We start from the raw sequence: 17,231 nt of genomic DNA, 5'->3' as shown, positions 1-17,231 counted from the left end.
ATCTGCTGACACACGAACCTTTTTCCTCTATATAAACTGTTGTATGATGAATAAACCTTTGAGTTGGTTTGGGAAGGCAACCTGAAGCAGTCTGTGTTTCCTTGTTCTCCCAAGCTACTCCCGACGTCGTAACTAACCTGCTGAACGGCATACCTGAGTGTTACTTTGAATAATTTTGAATCTTATAGGGTAAAGACAAAACTCTGCTTATAGGTGCCCACGCCTCGGAGGAAAACCGATCCACGGATGACCCGGGACGGAGATTTCTTTCAGCTGCCATACTTGGATGGCAGGGACATGATGCCAGATGTTAGAATTTGGTGTAGACAACATGAAAGGATGGATTGATCCTTCCTTGTATCAACAGTTCATGGTGCTGTTGGTGGTGTAATGGTGTGGGGGATATTTTCGTGGCAAAGTTTGTGACCCTCAGCACCAACTGCGCATCCTGAGTATTGCTTTTGACTATGTGCATCACTGTAGAGTTTCCATCTTCTGATGGCTGATTCCAGCAGGAGCACCCACCATGTCATAGAGTTCAAATCACCACACACTGTTATTTTTACATGACAAGTTCACTGTGCTCAAATGGCTTCCACAGCCACCACAGCCTAAATCCACCAGACCAGCTTTGGGATGTGGCTGAACTGGAGGTTTGTCTTTATGAATGTGCTGCCACCGGAGCACATTCATACTGTGCTCCGCTACCGGAGCTGGAAAGTGAGTTATTCAGGAGAACTCTCCCCAGCATTAACTGCCCTGCTACTGTACCACCTTAATGAACCATGTTGAGGAAAAACATCTTGTGCTTAAGAGTCTGTGTGAAAGTTACCGCATATATGTTCAGTGCAGACAGATATATAGTGCATATGGTTATATAGGTATACATGTCATCCAAAAGTCCCCCCGCCCCCCCTTTCGTGTCACTCTTCACTATATCTATCAAAACAGGACCCAATATAATTATTCTTTAAAGAAAATGAATGTGCAGCCACCAAATCTACAGCAGCTGCATGATGCTATCACATCAACATGAACCAAAATAACTGAGGACTGTTTGCAGCACCTGTTGAAAGTTAAAGTGGGTCCAACACAGTATTAGTGAGGCATAATGGCTAAAGTCTCCTGTTAGTACAAAGTATATAATATGTAGCAGTGGTGTACATTAATGAGTCCAAGAAGAAAAACAAATAAAAATAGTAACAATAGCAATAAAAATAAACTTTCTGTCACTTTTGGCAAAAACCAGCAGTCAATTAGTCAAAGTAGAAATTTCTGTCACCATTTGCTGTGTTGTGCTTTGAACCATTTTCTGGCAGTCTAGATTTCAAGCAGACTCCTGATAAAGATCAGACTTGGGGACGTACAGGAAGCAACACCTTTTTTTTCTCTTTCTGTTCTCATCATTAGCGGACTGCAGAACTTTTGATAGTTAGTTCATTTCTGCACATCTAAAGGGATCACATCAGTAAACGGGGAAAGGGAGCCTTGAAGTGTAATTCCTGACTTGACCTGGTTGGATGAGCCATCACTGAGATATCACAATGTCAGGTAATTAGCTTTCAACATTAATCCACAATTTAGACTATTTAAAGTGTCATGTTTTACAGAGCTCTTGGAAATTTACTTGGGTTATAAAGTGTAGTGTTCAAAGCTGCACGCATTGTCACAGAGATCTAAAACCAAATACTGTGACTGAAACTATGTCAAAGTTACTTCATGATTTCTAATTTCATCTTTAATCTAGAGATCTTATTTTTACTGTTGTTTTTTTAATAGTAGTTAAAAACAACACAACACTGCCACAATGCCTTAATACAACTTTTACAAGTGCTGTTATCTCCATCCATGTATCTGTTATTTTCAGAATAATAATGGTAATATTGTAAAATCATTGTAATAATGTTAAAACCTTTCATCACATCCAAAACGATGCTTACACAAAAAATTACAATAACACAGATAAACAAACCCAATAGTTGATCGTAGGTTTATTATGGGATACCATCCTCGTCTAATAATTTTAATCCCAACAAAACCAGTTATCAGATTTGTTACAATAATGGTGCAGGTTTAAATCATAGACAGTGTGAAGAAGATTTTAATCCTATTTTTTAAAAAGAAGCATTTTATGGATTAACGATGTTCCCAAGAGGGAGTACCAATGAGCACCAATAGGTGGCAAAATCAGCCCCACTGTCAACTCCCTGGGGGGCCAAACCAGCAGATGTGAATGGATTATTTGTGGTGCTCATAGCAAAGGAAAACCACCTTTAAAACAGAAACATGTCATCAGCAATAGGTTGGAAATTCAGGCTGCACTTGATAAGGGTTGAAACGGCATTACGAAACCAAACCTAACACTTTGATGCAATGAGCATTCAAAAATAAATCCAGTTAACCTCTAACCGTAGCATGTGTTTACAGCAGTAAAGAAGTCTTTGATATACTGCATCTTATTTGTTGTAGCCTGTGCTGAAATTAATATAAATAATAATGTTAATAACAAATCTTTCTCTCTCTTTCTGCAGGAGAAAACACCACAGCCTATGATTATTCATTTTACTATGAGTTTCCTAACGGCACAGACCTTTCTCCTACCTACATGGGTGATGTAAAGGACTTTAACAAAGTGTTTCTCACCACTCTCTACAGTTTGGTTTTCATCATGGGCTTCATAGGTAGGTGTGTCCTCTTGTGTGTATGCTGTGGAGATTATGAGTTTCTACACATTGCACAGACCTCCTTTTCTGGGAATTTCCAACTTGAGAATCTTTACCTATGCATGTAGGTGTGTGTATGTGAGACACAGATGAAATGCAAAAGAGAGAGAATGTTGTTCAACATGTAACAGTGTGACAGGTACACTTATTGTGTCTTTTCTTCCAAAGGTAACGGACTAGTGGTGTGTGTCCTGGTGAAGCACCGGTATCAGAGCAACCTGACAGACATCTGCCTCTTCAACCTGGCTCTCTCTGACCTCCTCTTCGTCTTCACGCTGCCTTTCTACTCTCACAACGCCAGGGTCGGTCAGTGGACTTTTGGAGACTTCATGTGCCGTTTGATCTCCGGGTCTCACCACATTGGCTTCTTCAGCAGCATCTTCTTCATGGTTGTCATGACGCTGGAGCGCTACATGATCATCGTGCACGCTCACAGGGTGGCACGTTATCGCACAAAGAGGGCAGCCATCATTCTGACCGTGCTCGTTTGGATGCTGAGCTTGTTTGTGTCTCTGCCGGATTTTATCTTCATAAAGGCAATAGAAGAGGAATCCAAAGGAGTGGAGTGTGACTATCCCGAGGAGAGCAAAGTCTGGGAGCGTTACAGCCTGTTCACCATAAATGTGCTGGGTCTCATCATTCCCTTGTTGGTGATGGTAGGTTGCTACTCCAGAATCATTCCCACGCTGGTGAGCATGAGGACCGCAAAGAAGCACCGCATCGTCAAGCTGATCATCTGCATAGTGCTTGCATTTTTCTTACTATGGGCTCCATATAACATTTCCCTTTTCCTGGAGTTTCTTCAGAAAAGAGGAATAGTCCACAATAATATAACCTGGTTCAAAAATATAAGGCTGTCAAAAACAGTGACCGAGGCCTTAGCTTACACTCACTGCTGTCTGAATCCCATCATTTATGCTTTTGTGGGAGAGAAGTTTATGAGACGAGCCTTGCAGCTGCTGAAAAAGTTGATGCCTGGTTACAGCAGAGATCTGACAAACAGCTCATTCAGGAGGAGCTCAGTTATGTCCAGGGGCTCTGAAGTCACCTCTGCTTCTTTTAAACTATAGAAGGTGGAGGGCAGTTGTAATTGTTTTTGTCATGAATGTTTTAGTGTTCAGTTTCAGTGTTTTTCCTGTTAGTTTTGTTTGTTTGTCACTTTGCCACATAGCACCAGTGTTTTTCACCAGTGTCTCTCCTTTAAAGTTTGTCTGTACACCTTTAGATCCTGCTAATGTTGTTATGGCCATAAGATTTCAAAGGTGTTATAAATGACTGTGAAAAGTGGTTTATTCAAATGTATGGCATTCTGAAGTTGGGAATTTGATGTTAAAGAAACTTTCCAGTGTCGATTTTTTTCTCACTTTTTAAATTTATATATAATATACAGTGGTCTGACCTACTTTTACTACTTTTTACTTTTACATTGTAAATAAATTCTTTTCTTTTGCCTCAATAACTTTGACTCCCATTTCAGATGGGTTTTTGTTTTTGCTCTTTTTTTTACTCTGCGTGCATACTGTACTGTTTTCCAGGTATTGATCTTATGCACACTTCTGTTTTGTATGACACTTGTACCTGTACTTGGACTGTTCATGAATCAAGGCTGGCATCCACTTAGTTCTTGTCCTCATTTTGTATCAGAAAATTTTGTATTTTGTATCAGAATTTTCTTAAATCAAAACATTTTACTGCAGATCTTGAATTTACTCAAAATAAAAATCACACTGGGTTCTTAATTGACCCTGTGGCATCGGGGATGTACATTGAAGAGCAGCTTGAAGTGGTCACATTCATTCTATATGCTTTTATCTCAAGTTAAGCAAATTTCAGTTCCTACAATATTTAACTGAGAAAATTCTGCATCCAATCATGAAGTGTGAAATGATCAAATTCATTTGTCCCAGATTAATTTATTAGACAAGTAATTGTTCACTATCATGAAAGCTTTGTAGTTACTGATGAGCTTCTATTAACACAGAATCAAATTATTTTCATTTGAATACATTTTCCCTTTCCTATTTAAATCTAATGATCACGCACGAAGGGACAATTGTTGAAAACGTACACCAACAACTTTGTGTGAGAGAAATGAAGTTGCAGGGAAGCACAAGTACACATATTTGCATAAACTTACCTTATACTTTTAGCTTATCCTACCTTATACATTTCACTTCAGCAAGAGAAAGACTTTATTTTTTTATCCCGTGCATTGACACAACACTGCAAGAGATAAAGAGGTAACATAAGGCTCCGCAGGCTAGGCCCACTATGCTACCCAAGCCTGCCCTGGAAAATGAGCAAGAGACACATAGCTGAAACCTTACTGCCTCGGACGTCGCATCTTGTGTTGAGGAACCAGGACACACTGATGAGAAGTGGGCTACTGAAGTATCAAGGCATAAGTGGACAAGCACTGAGAATAGATGTTGGAATGCTACTACACCCAATATATAAAGTAATGGCAAAATATCTGACAGCTATGTGTTTAAATATCCTTAATTGGCAACTGCTATCACAACTAGAGATTGATGAGTTACAACACAAATGATACGGCAAGGGGTGCTAGCATATCAGGTCAGGAGGGAGATATCATCACCCCACCCTCAAAGATTGGCCACCGAGCCCCAAGAACAATTAGTGCATTAAAGGCATTGAATACAAGAGCAGCTTACCTGAGACACAGGCTCATAGCTAAGGTGGAAACCTGGACACTTCATGGTCGATTACCAAGATTACATTAAGTACACCTGAAAGTCTGCTAAAAGAGATGTGAATGTAGCATTTTGGACAATCCCTACTGCGACCATCACTGAAAACAAGCAGCTGAACGACACAATGGCAACAATGATCCTTGAGATGTTGGCTACAAGATGAACAGCCACATAGAGCAGTGCTCTTTATGAAAAAGAAAGAGATTGGAGGTAAAGATCAAGGCAGCCCGGAGGGAGGTTAGCCAATTCTAAGAGTGGCTTATATGTGTGGCAGAAAGATGCAATAAAGAAAGGGATGTACTAAGAAGTGCAACTAGCTGCCAATAGCTCATGCCCTAGGAGCTCCCAAGCAAGACTCAAAGCATTGGCTAGCTGCTTGAAGAGGTACACCAGAGAGACAGAAGCCAGTAGAGAACCCAGATGTTCTCCACTGAACCATCGAAGATGCAATCCCAGTGGCACTTCACTCCATAAATGTTTGGCAGTGCAAATGAATGAGATGCTAATGGATGAGAGCTAGCCAGAACGGCTAACGCCTATAATACAGTAACTCGAAAAACTGATGTACTATTAGCTTTCAGTGTAAACTAGACATTCATGAATAAATAACAAAAACATATAGGCTGTGTTCAGAAATCAAAGCTGGAAGGCTGCTGCACCTGTCCCTTTAAACAAGAGGTTTGTAAGTAGCACAGAAGGACCCAACTGGAGTAACTTGTTCTGTACACAACATGACAAGTGACAAACACACTCTTTAGCTTCTGACTTTCTCTCTGAGATGTAACCTTACTTTTAAATGCATACATTTTTCACAGTTCTGTTGCTAATCTTGACAATCTGTCTATTTTGCATTGGCCAATTTGTGAAAAACACACAAAATATTGAGAGGAGGAGGGATTTTGTATTTTTTATGGGTCAGAGTAATTTTTCATGTTGTTTTTGAGTTAAAATCTCAAACATTTTTTTTATTATAGAAATGCACTTATTAACAAGCTGAAGGTAATAGCTTTCTTTGAATCAGTTTTTCATTGTGATGCTAAAACCATGTGTTAGCTAGGTAAAAATGCTTATCAAGAGGTCAGCTTGTGTGATAACCAGGCCCCTGAGAATGAGAAATGGTTTTACAGTTATGTGTTTTTGTTCCTTTGTTGGATAAGCAGCTTGTATTAAGCCGTATAGCAATAGCTGGCCCACGAAGCAGGGCTTCAATGTGTTGTCTGCAAAAACTGATCACTCAAAGATTATATCTCTGACAATCCGGTATGCATATTTGTCATAAATGAGTTGTGTGACTAATGCACAGGTTTGCTAGATAAAGACTAGCAAGCTTAAAAAATAGGCTGCCTTTCCTTATCTGGATGATCTAGCATGCATCAAGATTTTTACACTGACTTGCTCACTGTTGCTCAGGTTATCATGCATAAAAACAATTTGTCTTTTAAAAGATATTTTTGGCCTTTTTGAAATTATATCAATGATACATCAGTACAAAATGTAGTCATGGTGGAGTGTGCCGATTGTTCTCAGTTGTTTTTGTGATTTTTAATAAAGGTTACATTATTAAAGCACTTGTATTTAAATGACGCAGTGTTTATTTCTAAACTTGTTTATGTCTCTATCTGAAAAAAATATAGAATAAAATCAAGCCTTTTTTTTACATAACCAGGGATAACCACCCCCATACTGTGTGACAAACAGCCCCATGATGGAATTGGTTGTCACAAAGTGTTAGAGTGTGGTAATTACTTTTTGTTACAGTTAATTGCAAACATGATAAGCAGACCCATTTTGAGCCAACCCGAACCTTAAACTTCAACTTCATGAAGGAAATGGTATTTAAGGATGTTTCAACGACGAATTTTAGCAGTACTAAAATGTGGGCAGACCTTCCCAAAGTGTGGGGCCCAGGGGCGCGGTATGAAAAGGGGAGGGGAAACAAAACGCTTGGACACTGCTAGCATGGGGCGGCCACAGAAATGCAAAGCAGGAAATGAAGCATAACTGAATATGTTTCCAAACCAACTTCATTCTAAGCCAAAGACTAGAAAATATGGTGAAGCATATCTGCCCTTTGGTTTCACCTGCACAAGTGCCAAGGTAGGTCTCCCCTGCAGAATTGGTTTTCGCTGGGCTCTTCAAATCACGGACAAACAGGATCCCACATTCTTGATTTTTAGTTCAAACACTTGTTGTAATGACTAACTACTCCTGACACTTTGGAGATGTTAGCTCTTTATACAGTAAAGTTACAGTGGGATACAAATAATATCAGGCTGATCCTGCCACGATTTGTTCCCCTGTCTAAATCACGGACAAACAGTATCCTACAGCTGTTTATGTTTTTAAACCCATTTTGCACAGAGAGGCATTTTTTGAAAATGAATTGATAGCAATGTTGAATATTATTACACAGGAAAAAAAACCCAACTACACGTAAAATAATCACACCGTGACGCCTCTGCCTGTCTAAATAGAGGGACAGTAACTGCGTGTGTGTATGTAAGCCTGTAAAAACCGAAGATAGTCAGATTAACAGTATTTTGCCTCTAACTGCTATTCTGCAATTCATCTCATGTAAACAATAACGTGGCGCACAGCGTGACGTGGAAAAAGGCGCATACCTTTGACGTTGTGTGACAAACTCTGTATTCCTCGTCCACACAAAAGGAGTTTTAAAAAATCTCCATTTTCGGTGATTCGAAACGCCGTTTACGTGTGGACAAAACAGCTGCGTTTTCAAAAATACTCGTGTAGCATAAAAGAGTTAGTAGTTTATTTTATTACTACCTGTAATTTATTGCAGATTACTTGTATTTGCTTATTTGTTTACTAAATGTTTGAGGTGTGAAATAAACCGCAATGGAGCAAAATAGGGGTGTGTGTGGTTGGAGGGTGTGTGCGTGCGCGTGCACGTGCGGGGGGGGGGGGGGGGGGGGGCGCGAACATTTTTCTTTTAAAACAAAAGGGGCCCTGGCAAAAAAGGTTTGGGAACCACTGGTCTATGCTGCAAGTAAAGGCAGACAGTAGGAGAGAAGCAGACATACATAAACTGCTAAGAAAACAAGTTGAAGGAGATAATATGTACTGAAAACACAGAAACACGCTCAGTACTCAATACTATAAATGGGCCTTTCTGCATTCCAAGGTTGTCCCTCAGAATTATGTTTTCCCACATAGGTCTAAATGTGTGCATGTGATAATTATAGCTTGATAGCTACAATTAGCTCCACTAGACACTAACAGGATGTCCTGTTTGTGAAGTAATTATCTGAGTTAGTTCACTGGGTTTTCAGTTCTTGTGGTTATTTTTGGTTATATTATGAAATATTTTCATAGTTGCTTGCAGAGATGCCCTTCTTTATATTTTACCAGAGGTGCTATGTTTTTGTTTAACACACCAGTCTCCAATTTAAAAAAAAGCACTAACATTACCTCAGAGGACTGGTTACTTTGTGACTTCATGCATTCACCCATCTGTTTTCCAGTTTTTCCATTTTGTTCTGTGGAATTTGGTGGTTTTGACCAAAAGAGGACTTTAGTTCCTCTTCACAAAGAGCTGCACAGCAGATTAGGCTCCAGAAAGACTTTAAATTCAACTTAAAGTTAAAATGTTGGCGATTTTATTTACTGTGCTGTTTTGTGGCGGCACTGACACCGACAGAAGTTTGCAGTGACGAGGAAGATCTGTGGTCTCTCACAAAGATCGATGGAGAGGGAGAGAGATTATCCTAACCTATCACAAGAGGGTATTCAAACACAACACCCTCTCAAGTGTAAAATATCTGCACATGTCAGCAAAGCTGCAGTTAAAGTCTGTGTGCCGCTCTAGCCATCTCCTCAAACAAAATGGCTTATACTCTCCAAGCTCGAAATTTCTATCCACCTGCTAAAAAAATACGATAGTTCCAACAAGTTACACTACAGATTTTTGTGTATGCTTTCCTACTATCAACCCGGAGAAGACATTGGAAATAAGACCCCCTTTCTTATTATTTGATGGTGGAATATTTGCTGTAGAGTAAAAATTGTGGGATTGTTTAAAGAATTTCTCTGTATCTCCATTTTACTGGTTGACTAGTTCACTGTAGCCTTATCAATTACTCAACTGGAAGGAATTTGGGAGATTTCTGAAAAAAAATTTAAGCAATACATTTATAAAAACTTGGAGAAAAAAAAGTAGACAGAGTTATTTTAGCCATTTGATTTGCTGGAAGAACAGTGCCTCTATGACACCCAGTCTGAGAGGATATGGGTATTAAGGAATAACAACAAATAATAAAGAATTTAGATGACAGCAGCATATGTTGGGATGATTCAGTGTTTATAAAATCACATTATTAATAAACCCTTTAACGCTTTAAGCAAAGTCCAACAGTCGTTTTCTGAAGCTGTGTCCACATGTCCTGTCTTTCTCTTTAAAGTTGTATTGCTGTTTGGATGTCAAGCTATATCTTTAACAACAGAATCCTGATAAAGATCTCACTTAGGGCACATACACGAAACAACATGTGCACTTCTGTTTCTGTGGTCCTTATTATCGGACTGCAGACATCAAGACGGTTACTTCACCTCTGCATGTCTAGAGGCATCACGTCAGTAAAAGAGGGAAAAGGAAGCTTGAAGTGGAATTCCTGGCTGTACCTGGAAGAACCTTCACTGAGACATCGCCATGGAAGGTGAATATATTTTAACAGCAATTCAGTATTCGGTTGTCTTTGAAAATTGTTTGCAAAAAGGTACAAATTCTATGCATTGTCACAATGTCATTAAAGTTCATCTTAAGGCTTTTGTATTTTCCTGTCATTTAATGTCCTATCGTTTAACTCATATGAACTAAATAAGTTATAATAATTCAGGTTTAATTAACAGACCAAATCCTATTTTAGTGTAGCAGGGGTATCTTATGGATTGATGACAGTGGGAAATGAAGGGGTGAGAAACTTCCAAAAATATACCTGTGGGAAAATAAACCCTCATTTATCAATTATCTCTGAGGGGCCAAAATGCCAGGTAACGACAGTTCCGTCAATGATTATCAGTGGTTTTCTCAGAAAAGGAAAAATCACCTTAAAAATACACACAAAAGTAACCTTTGATCGGGCGACTACAGCCAGCACTTTCTTCTCCTGTCGCATCCCCAACAGTCAGCAACAGGTGTATACAGTAGCAGTTGTGTTTGTGTTTCCTAATAAATAGGCTCTAATCCTGATGCATGTGTGTTGTATCGTAATTGTTGACATTTTAAAAGCTTTTCTCTCCCTTTGCAGGAGAGAACATCACAGAATACACCACAATGTATGATTACAGCACTTTTTTTACTGACGATGGAAACTACAATCCTATCAGCTACAGCGACGTAATGGACTTCATCAGAGTGTTTCTGGCCACTCTCTATAGTTTGGTTTTCATCCTGGGCTTCATAGGTAGGTGCGTCCTCTTGTGAGTATATTATGGGTGTTGGATTGTATTTAAATGATGTATGAAAGTGTGTGTATGTAAGAGAAAGAGAGATGATGTTGTTCTACATGTAACAGTGTGACAAGTAAACTTATTGTGTCTTTTCCCCCAAAGGTAACGGACTAGTGGTGTGTGTCCTGGTGAAGCATCGCAATCAGAGCAACCTGACAGACATCTGCCTCTTCAACCTGGCTCTCTCTGACCTCCTCTTCGTCTTCACGCTGCCTTTCTACTCTCACTATGCCAGGGTCGGCCAGTGGACTTTTGGAGACTTCATGTGCCGTTTAGTCTCCGGCTCTCACCAGATTGGCTTCTTCAGCAGCATCTTCTACATGGTTGTCATGACGCTGGACCGCTACATGATCATCTTGCACGCTCACAGGGTTGCACGTTATCGTACAAAGAAGGCAGCCATCATTCTGACCGTGCTCGTTTGGATGCTGAGCTTGTTTGTCTCTCTGCCGGATTTTATCTTCACACAGGAAACAGAAGAGTCCCAGAAGTTTGGATGTGACTATCCCGAGGAGAGCAAAATCTGGGCTCATTACAACCTGTTCACCATAAATGTGCTGGGTCTCGTGATTCCTTTGTTGGTGATGGTAGGTTGCTACTCCAGGATCATTCCCACACTGGTGAGCATGAGGACCTCAAAGAAGCACCGCATCGTCAAGCTGATCATCTGCATAGTGGTTGCATTTTTCTTGCTCTGGGCTCCATTTAACATTTCCCGTTTCTTGAAGTTTCTTCAGGAAAAAGGAAAAATCCCACATGATGAAACTTGGGAGAAAAATTTAATGAAATCAATAATAGTGACCCAGGCCTTAGCTTACGCTCACTGCTGCCTGAACCCCATCATATATGCTTTTGTGGGAGAGAAGTTTATGAGACGAGCCTTGCAGCTGCTGAAAAAGTTTGTGCCTGGTTACAGCAGAGATGTGGCAGACAGGAGAAGCACAGTTATGTCCAGATCCACTGAAGTCACCTCCACTTACATCTATGGAGGTCAGTTGTAGCCACAGTACTCTTCACCGGTGTCTTAGCTTCAAGGCCTGTCTGCACACGTTTAGACCATTTGAATGAGTATAACCTCTTAGCACTGCCACCTGCTTTACAGAATTTCAAGTCTTTTCTAAACTCTGTGTAATGCTTTTCCTTCGTCTGCTCAGGCCAAATGAAACTTGCTGTTCACGGCAGCCTGTAACAGTTTGCTTTCTTCTTTTACGTGTTTTTAATGAGCTGTGGAAAAAGTGTTTCATTCAAATGTATCGCATTATGAAGTTAAGGTTTAGAAGCATAATTTCCACATTTCACATCATAATGGAATTTGATATGTTTATGTGGAACAAACTTTCCAGTGTTGCCAGATTTTATGCTCTCACTTTTGTGTTTCTGTACATTATACGGTGTGCTGTTTTTCATTCTAAACATATTCTAAAATAAACTTTTTCTGATGTTTGTACAAAACCTGTACTTTCATTTATATATTTCAAGCTAATCTCTTTCTAAATTTCAAATATATGCAATTTCTCTTTCTTTTATTATTTCATGATTTCATGATGTATTTGTAAGTACCCTGCAAATGGAGAGATCAAAGTCTTTCATGTACTTATCTCTCATCTTGTTTCTGTGTAACTGTTTTCTTAGGACAATAAATGATACAGCACATCTTGAACTTGAAATGACAGTCATACACTTGGTCATTGAGCATTCTTGTCAGATTCCAAAATTACATTTGAGATATGTACATTTGGTAAGACATGTTAAGTAGTTTCAGATCAATGTATTTATGGTTGCAGCCACCAGTAAACACTAGCATGATTTATTTCAGGCAGGAACTGTGAGTAAGTTCAAGTAAAGTTGTGCAAACTAGGCTCAGTCATTCCTGATAAGCTGAATTTAGTTTTTAGAAATCAGATTATTAAGAGGTATATTTGAAAGGAATAAAAAGGAAACTCCTCATTTGAATATATTTTTCCCCTTTGTCTTTTCCCGCCTCATGTTAACGCATAAAGGGACATTTCTGAGAAAACCACACCAACACCTCTTTGCAGGTTTAACACAATGCGGAGGAAACAGCAAAACCCAGAGTTCACGTTACCAGAAATGAGCTCCGCTGCAGGATTTGACACAAAAAGCAAGCAATGCATATTGGCAGGATGACATGTAAGCTCGGCACGCAGCACAAGAACATACACATTCAGGAGCAGTGATTTTGGCCAAAAGTGTGGTAAGCGTGTTCAAATTTTTGATTTCTAAACATTTAGTTTCAACTTACTAGACTTACTTCAGCTCGTTCACCTCCTACACCCTTTAACCCACTGTGTAGTTGAGGAATATGCGCGTGTGTATGTGTGTGTGTGTCAGCGCGTAAACACTGTCACCCACAGGAAGTGAGGGTCGGCAACGGTAACAAGTCAGGTGGTTGTGCATCTGTTTATAGTGAAAGGAAAAATGTTTGACATGCGGTTTGAATAGATCACATCAATTTGATTATGGTCACGCCGGCAGGAAGTTTTGAGATATCTATGGATGTATAAGCATTCATCTACAGCCATTCATTATATTTAGCCTGTACTTTGAAAACAGAAGTTAACCTTCTGGGTGGTTTTTACACATAAGCCTCTCTTACATGACTCACTAAATGATGATTCTATCAAAAATGTTCTACTTAAAGGGCAGGAAAGTCCAGTCCACTCTATCAATTCCCTGTTTGAACTAATTTTTCCCTTTGAAGAATTTATCATCACTTTAAAATGTTCATTTGATGAGCAAACTGTTCATTCATCATGCTTGTGGGGAATAGTGTGTCTAATAAAGAGAAGAAATAAACAACATACTCCTTTTCTGTTTCTTGAAGACTGGCTTTAAAGACTTCTGATAGCTAAACTATGGAGGAAATTCTTATGTGACTTTCCACAAGAAAAATTAAATCAGGAGCCAAAAGGTGCCATCATAAAGTAAGTAGGCTTTTTTCTTTTTACACATACATACATATTTATATGTAAAATATTCAGGTGCTTTGGCTTTAAAATAGAATGAGAACAGACTCAAGTTAATGTTTGGTAAGAAATTCAGTAACTACCACAAATGGCTTGTAGACATGTTCTGGCATAATATGGCACAAAAAACATAATCTTATAATGATCATAGATGTAAATGTACCTCTTTAAATTATCTGTGATATCTGTTAGACAGCAGAGTGACTGAAGAGTGCGTGACACTGGGGAAAGGGAACACAAAAGGCATTTGAGGACAAAAACTGAATAGAGGAAGTTTTATGTCTTTTGGGCATTTCTCTCTATCTGTATTGCCACTTTTTAATCTTCTGATGGGCTGAAGAAAAAGGAGGAAAACACTGGAACACTTCATATGTGTGCATGTATGTCAGAGACTCACCCAAAACAATCCAGAACTGGGTTTGAAACTGAAAACATGATCAGACAGGTCCAGCTGCTTGAGTGGTTTGGCTGGTGCTTTTTAAAGCACTGAGCTGCACCTTTTTTAACACCAGACGAACTACTTTTATTTGATTTCCCAACAAGCTGATTTAACAGATTTGGTATTGTTGGTGCCAATTACATCTATATAGTAACAACGGGCAGCCTCCATATTGTTATTACTTGTGTATTGTTTACATCATTTAAATAACTTGAGATGAATATATTGACAATAGTTCAGGTAATTGTTTTTTTCTTTTTTTCTCTTTATGTAAAAGACCACAGTAGCTTTTAAACGTGATGGTGACATTCTCACCTTTTTGCATGACTGTTGTACTACATTGACCAAATTTCCTTTTCTGTCTCACAGCTGTACCACCATGTCAGATAACGGGACCTTTAACTACTCAGAAATGTATGACTATGATTACAATGATACCTGCAATCCGGATTCAAGTTCGGATTTCATTGGATCCATGGTCTTAACAGTGCTTTGCTATGTGCTGTTTTGTGTTGGTATTCTAGGTATGTATCTTTTTTTTTCCATACCAATTCTATGTAACACAGCATTTATAAACCAGCCCCGATAAGGCTTTTTGAATACACAGACATAGCTTGTACGATAGCCCAAGACTCAACTCTGTATACTGAAGCACAGAACTCATCAATAAAGTTCATGCATGCATCAGACTTTCACATACGTTCTGTTCTAAGATTAATATCTGAATTTATTTCACAGGAAACAGCACAGTCCTGTGGGTCCTCCTGCGACATGTTAAGCTCAGAACTATGACTGATGTATGTCTTCTCAACCTGACTCTGTCAGACCTCTTAGTGGCTGTATCACTGCCCCTCTGGGCCCACAGTTCCCAGAACCTCGGCTTATGCAAAATAAAAACAGGAGTTTATCAGGTAGTTATTTTCTTTCTCACTTTCTTTCTCTAAATGGAAAACCTCATGTGTACCATAATAACACATGGAATGCATATTCATTATTGGAACAACTGAAGCACTTCAACTTTCATGATTGACACGTCGATACCGTGCCTTCTTCAGAGCCAAGGCTGCGGTCCACGAGATTTACAAAACAGATAATCTGGAGTCTGTTGAATTTGAAATGTTGCAACTATGACTGACGAACTGCAACTTCCTCATGGCTTTGCCATGTCGCTGGCGAAGACAAAGAGATGATTATTCTTAGGCTCATCAAAATCAATAGTTTTCGGTTGTATTGAATCATATGTACTACCAAAAAGTAAAGTTTATATATAAACGAAGTAATCCGAATGGGCTCCTTTGTCAAGATGAAAATTTTTTTATGTTACTTTTTTTTTTAAATAAGTGAAAGTTTAACCAGTTTACTCACATTAATTACTTCATATTTTAGTCAAAAGAAATGATTTCTGTTTTCTGAATGCAAAATTCCCAAACAATTACACCTGTGTAGTTGTTCGATTCTCTAAAGCTCAGGTGATGCGTGAAGCAACTGCTGGGTAATGTCAGATTTGTGAAGAACCTCACTGACGCATTTAAAGCCTCATCAAAGGTTTCCTCATCTCATGTCACATCCTGTTCTAATTTTACTTCCTCTCTTCTTCCACCCAACAGTTAGGCTTCTACAGTGGGACCTTGTTCGTGACCTTCATGAGCGTGGACCGCTACCTGGCCATCGTCCATGCCGTGGCAGCCATTCGAGCCCGGACACGTCGCTACGGCATCACAGCCAGCATCATTATTTGGGCGATATCTGTCACTATGGCAACCCCTCGGGTAGTATTTGCCTCCTTGGAGTCTGATGATAACGTCTCAGAGTGCCAGCCCATCTACCCAGAAGACACAGAGCATTTCTGGAAGTTGCAGCGCAACTTCAGTGAGAACACAGTGGGCCTTTTTCTGTGCCTTCCCATCATGATTTTCTGCTATGTGAAAATCCTCATTGTGCTGTCAAAGTCCAGGAACTCTAATAGGAACAAGGCTGTGAAGCTGATTTTCATCATTGTGTGTGTGTTTGTGGTATGCTGGGTTCCCTATAATGTTGCAGTTTTTTTCGAAACACTGGAGGTGTTTGACATAAACCTGGGACCCAACCCCTGTGTGAGTTCAACAGCCCTCAACACTGCCATGAGCATTGCTGAGATTATCGCGCTGTCCCACTGCTGTGTAAATCCAGTGATCTACGCATTTGTAGGAGAGAAGTTTAGGAAGTCATTGAACAAGGTGATGGCTAAATACTTTGGTTGGAGTTACCCAAGCAGTGGTCCTTACAGCCACAGAGATACCACAGACAAAGAAACCTCCAACACACCTGTAAGATCAGAGTATTAAAAATGGGTTATGTGCTTTGCTGATGGGTGTAACTGTTTCCGCAGCACTGGATTTTTTTTTTTTTTATTTGAAACTGAGAGACTACAAAGATCACAAATTGTGTGTGTGTGTGTGTGTGTGTGTGTGTGTGTGTGTGTGTGTGTGTGTGTGTGTGTGTGTGTGTGTGTGTGTGTGTGTGAGCGCACGTGTGTGTGAACGCATGTCTGTGGTTAGTACTTCTGAGTGGTGTAAAACAATTCTCAAAACCAATTTGCAGTTACAAGCATTCAGTTTTGAAACTGCTTAAAACAAAACACATGCATCAAAACATAAATGTCGTGTTTATTCACAGTTTGTAACACAATCTTATTTTTGAAAAAATAAAATTATTGAACAAAAAAAACCCTTTCGTCATTCTTCTTTCCTTTTACAGTAAGAGGAAAAAAGTCTCTGAAGTGTGTTAAAGGGTGTTACCAACAGTGTGTTTTTGCAGGGTAAGATAGACGCATAGCAACCCTTTATGATGGAAGCGGCAAAACCACTTTCACTGCTGTAATTCCTGTCAGAAGGTTATTATTATTTGAAAAGAAGTGTTC

The 17,231-nt window shown here is 39.4% G+C and overlaps 3 protein-coding genes across 5 annotated transcripts; all 3 read left to right on the top strand.

Annotated features, from left to right (window-relative positions):
* Positions 1-1,422: 1,422 nt before the first annotated feature.
* Positions 1,423-3,965, top strand: LOC113032582 (C-C chemokine receptor type 2-like). The gene is made up of 3 exons (XM_026185572.1): positions 1,423-1,551; positions 2,532-2,681; positions 2,892-3,965. The coding sequence occupies exons 1-3, from the start codon at positions 1,545-1,547 to the stop codon at positions 3,791-3,793; spliced, it is 1,059 nt and encodes a 352-aa protein (XP_026041357.1). The 5' UTR covers positions 1,423-1,544; the 3' UTR covers positions 3,794-3,965.
* Positions 3,966-10,440: 6,475 nt separating this feature from the next.
* Positions 10,441-11,989, top strand: LOC113032065 (C-C chemokine receptor type 2-like). Its single transcript, XM_026184722.1, has 3 exons — positions 10,441-10,447; positions 10,705-10,860; positions 11,009-11,989. The coding sequence occupies exons 1-3, from the start codon at positions 10,441-10,443 to the stop codon at positions 11,905-11,907; spliced, it is 1,062 nt and encodes a 353-aa protein (XP_026040507.1). The 3' UTR covers positions 11,908-11,989.
* A 1,038-nt stretch (positions 11,990-13,027) lies between these two features.
* LOC113032584 (C-C chemokine receptor type 2) lies at positions 13,028-16,780 on the top strand. 3 transcript variants are annotated; one of them, XM_026185573.1, is made up of 5 exons: positions 13,028-13,121; positions 13,752-13,851; positions 14,702-14,856; positions 15,071-15,243; positions 15,940-16,780. In XM_026185573.1, the coding sequence occupies exons 3-5, from the start codon at positions 14,712-14,714 to the stop codon at positions 16,654-16,656; spliced, it is 1,035 nt and encodes a 344-aa protein (XP_026041358.1). In that variant the 5' UTR covers positions 13,028-13,121; positions 13,752-13,851; positions 14,702-14,711; the 3' UTR covers positions 16,657-16,780. The 3 variants fall into 3 exon arrangements, with proteins under 3 accessions (XP_026041358.1, XP_026041360.1, XP_026041359.1); XM_026185575.1 differs by lacking the exon at positions 13,752-13,851; XM_026185574.1 differs by lacking the exons at positions 13,028-13,121; positions 13,752-13,851 and having other exon boundaries at positions 14,663-14,856.
* Positions 16,781-17,231: the final 451 nt, after the last annotated feature.

The sequence above is a fragment of the Astatotilapia calliptera genome, chromosome 11 (assembly GCF_900246225.1).
Source record: "Astatotilapia calliptera chromosome 11, fAstCal1.2, whole genome shotgun sequence".
In the NCBI taxonomy this organism is placed as follows: Eukaryota; Metazoa; Chordata; class Actinopteri; order Cichliformes; family Cichlidae; genus Astatotilapia; species Astatotilapia calliptera.
This window is presented reverse-complemented; position numbering and strand designations above follow the sequence as displayed.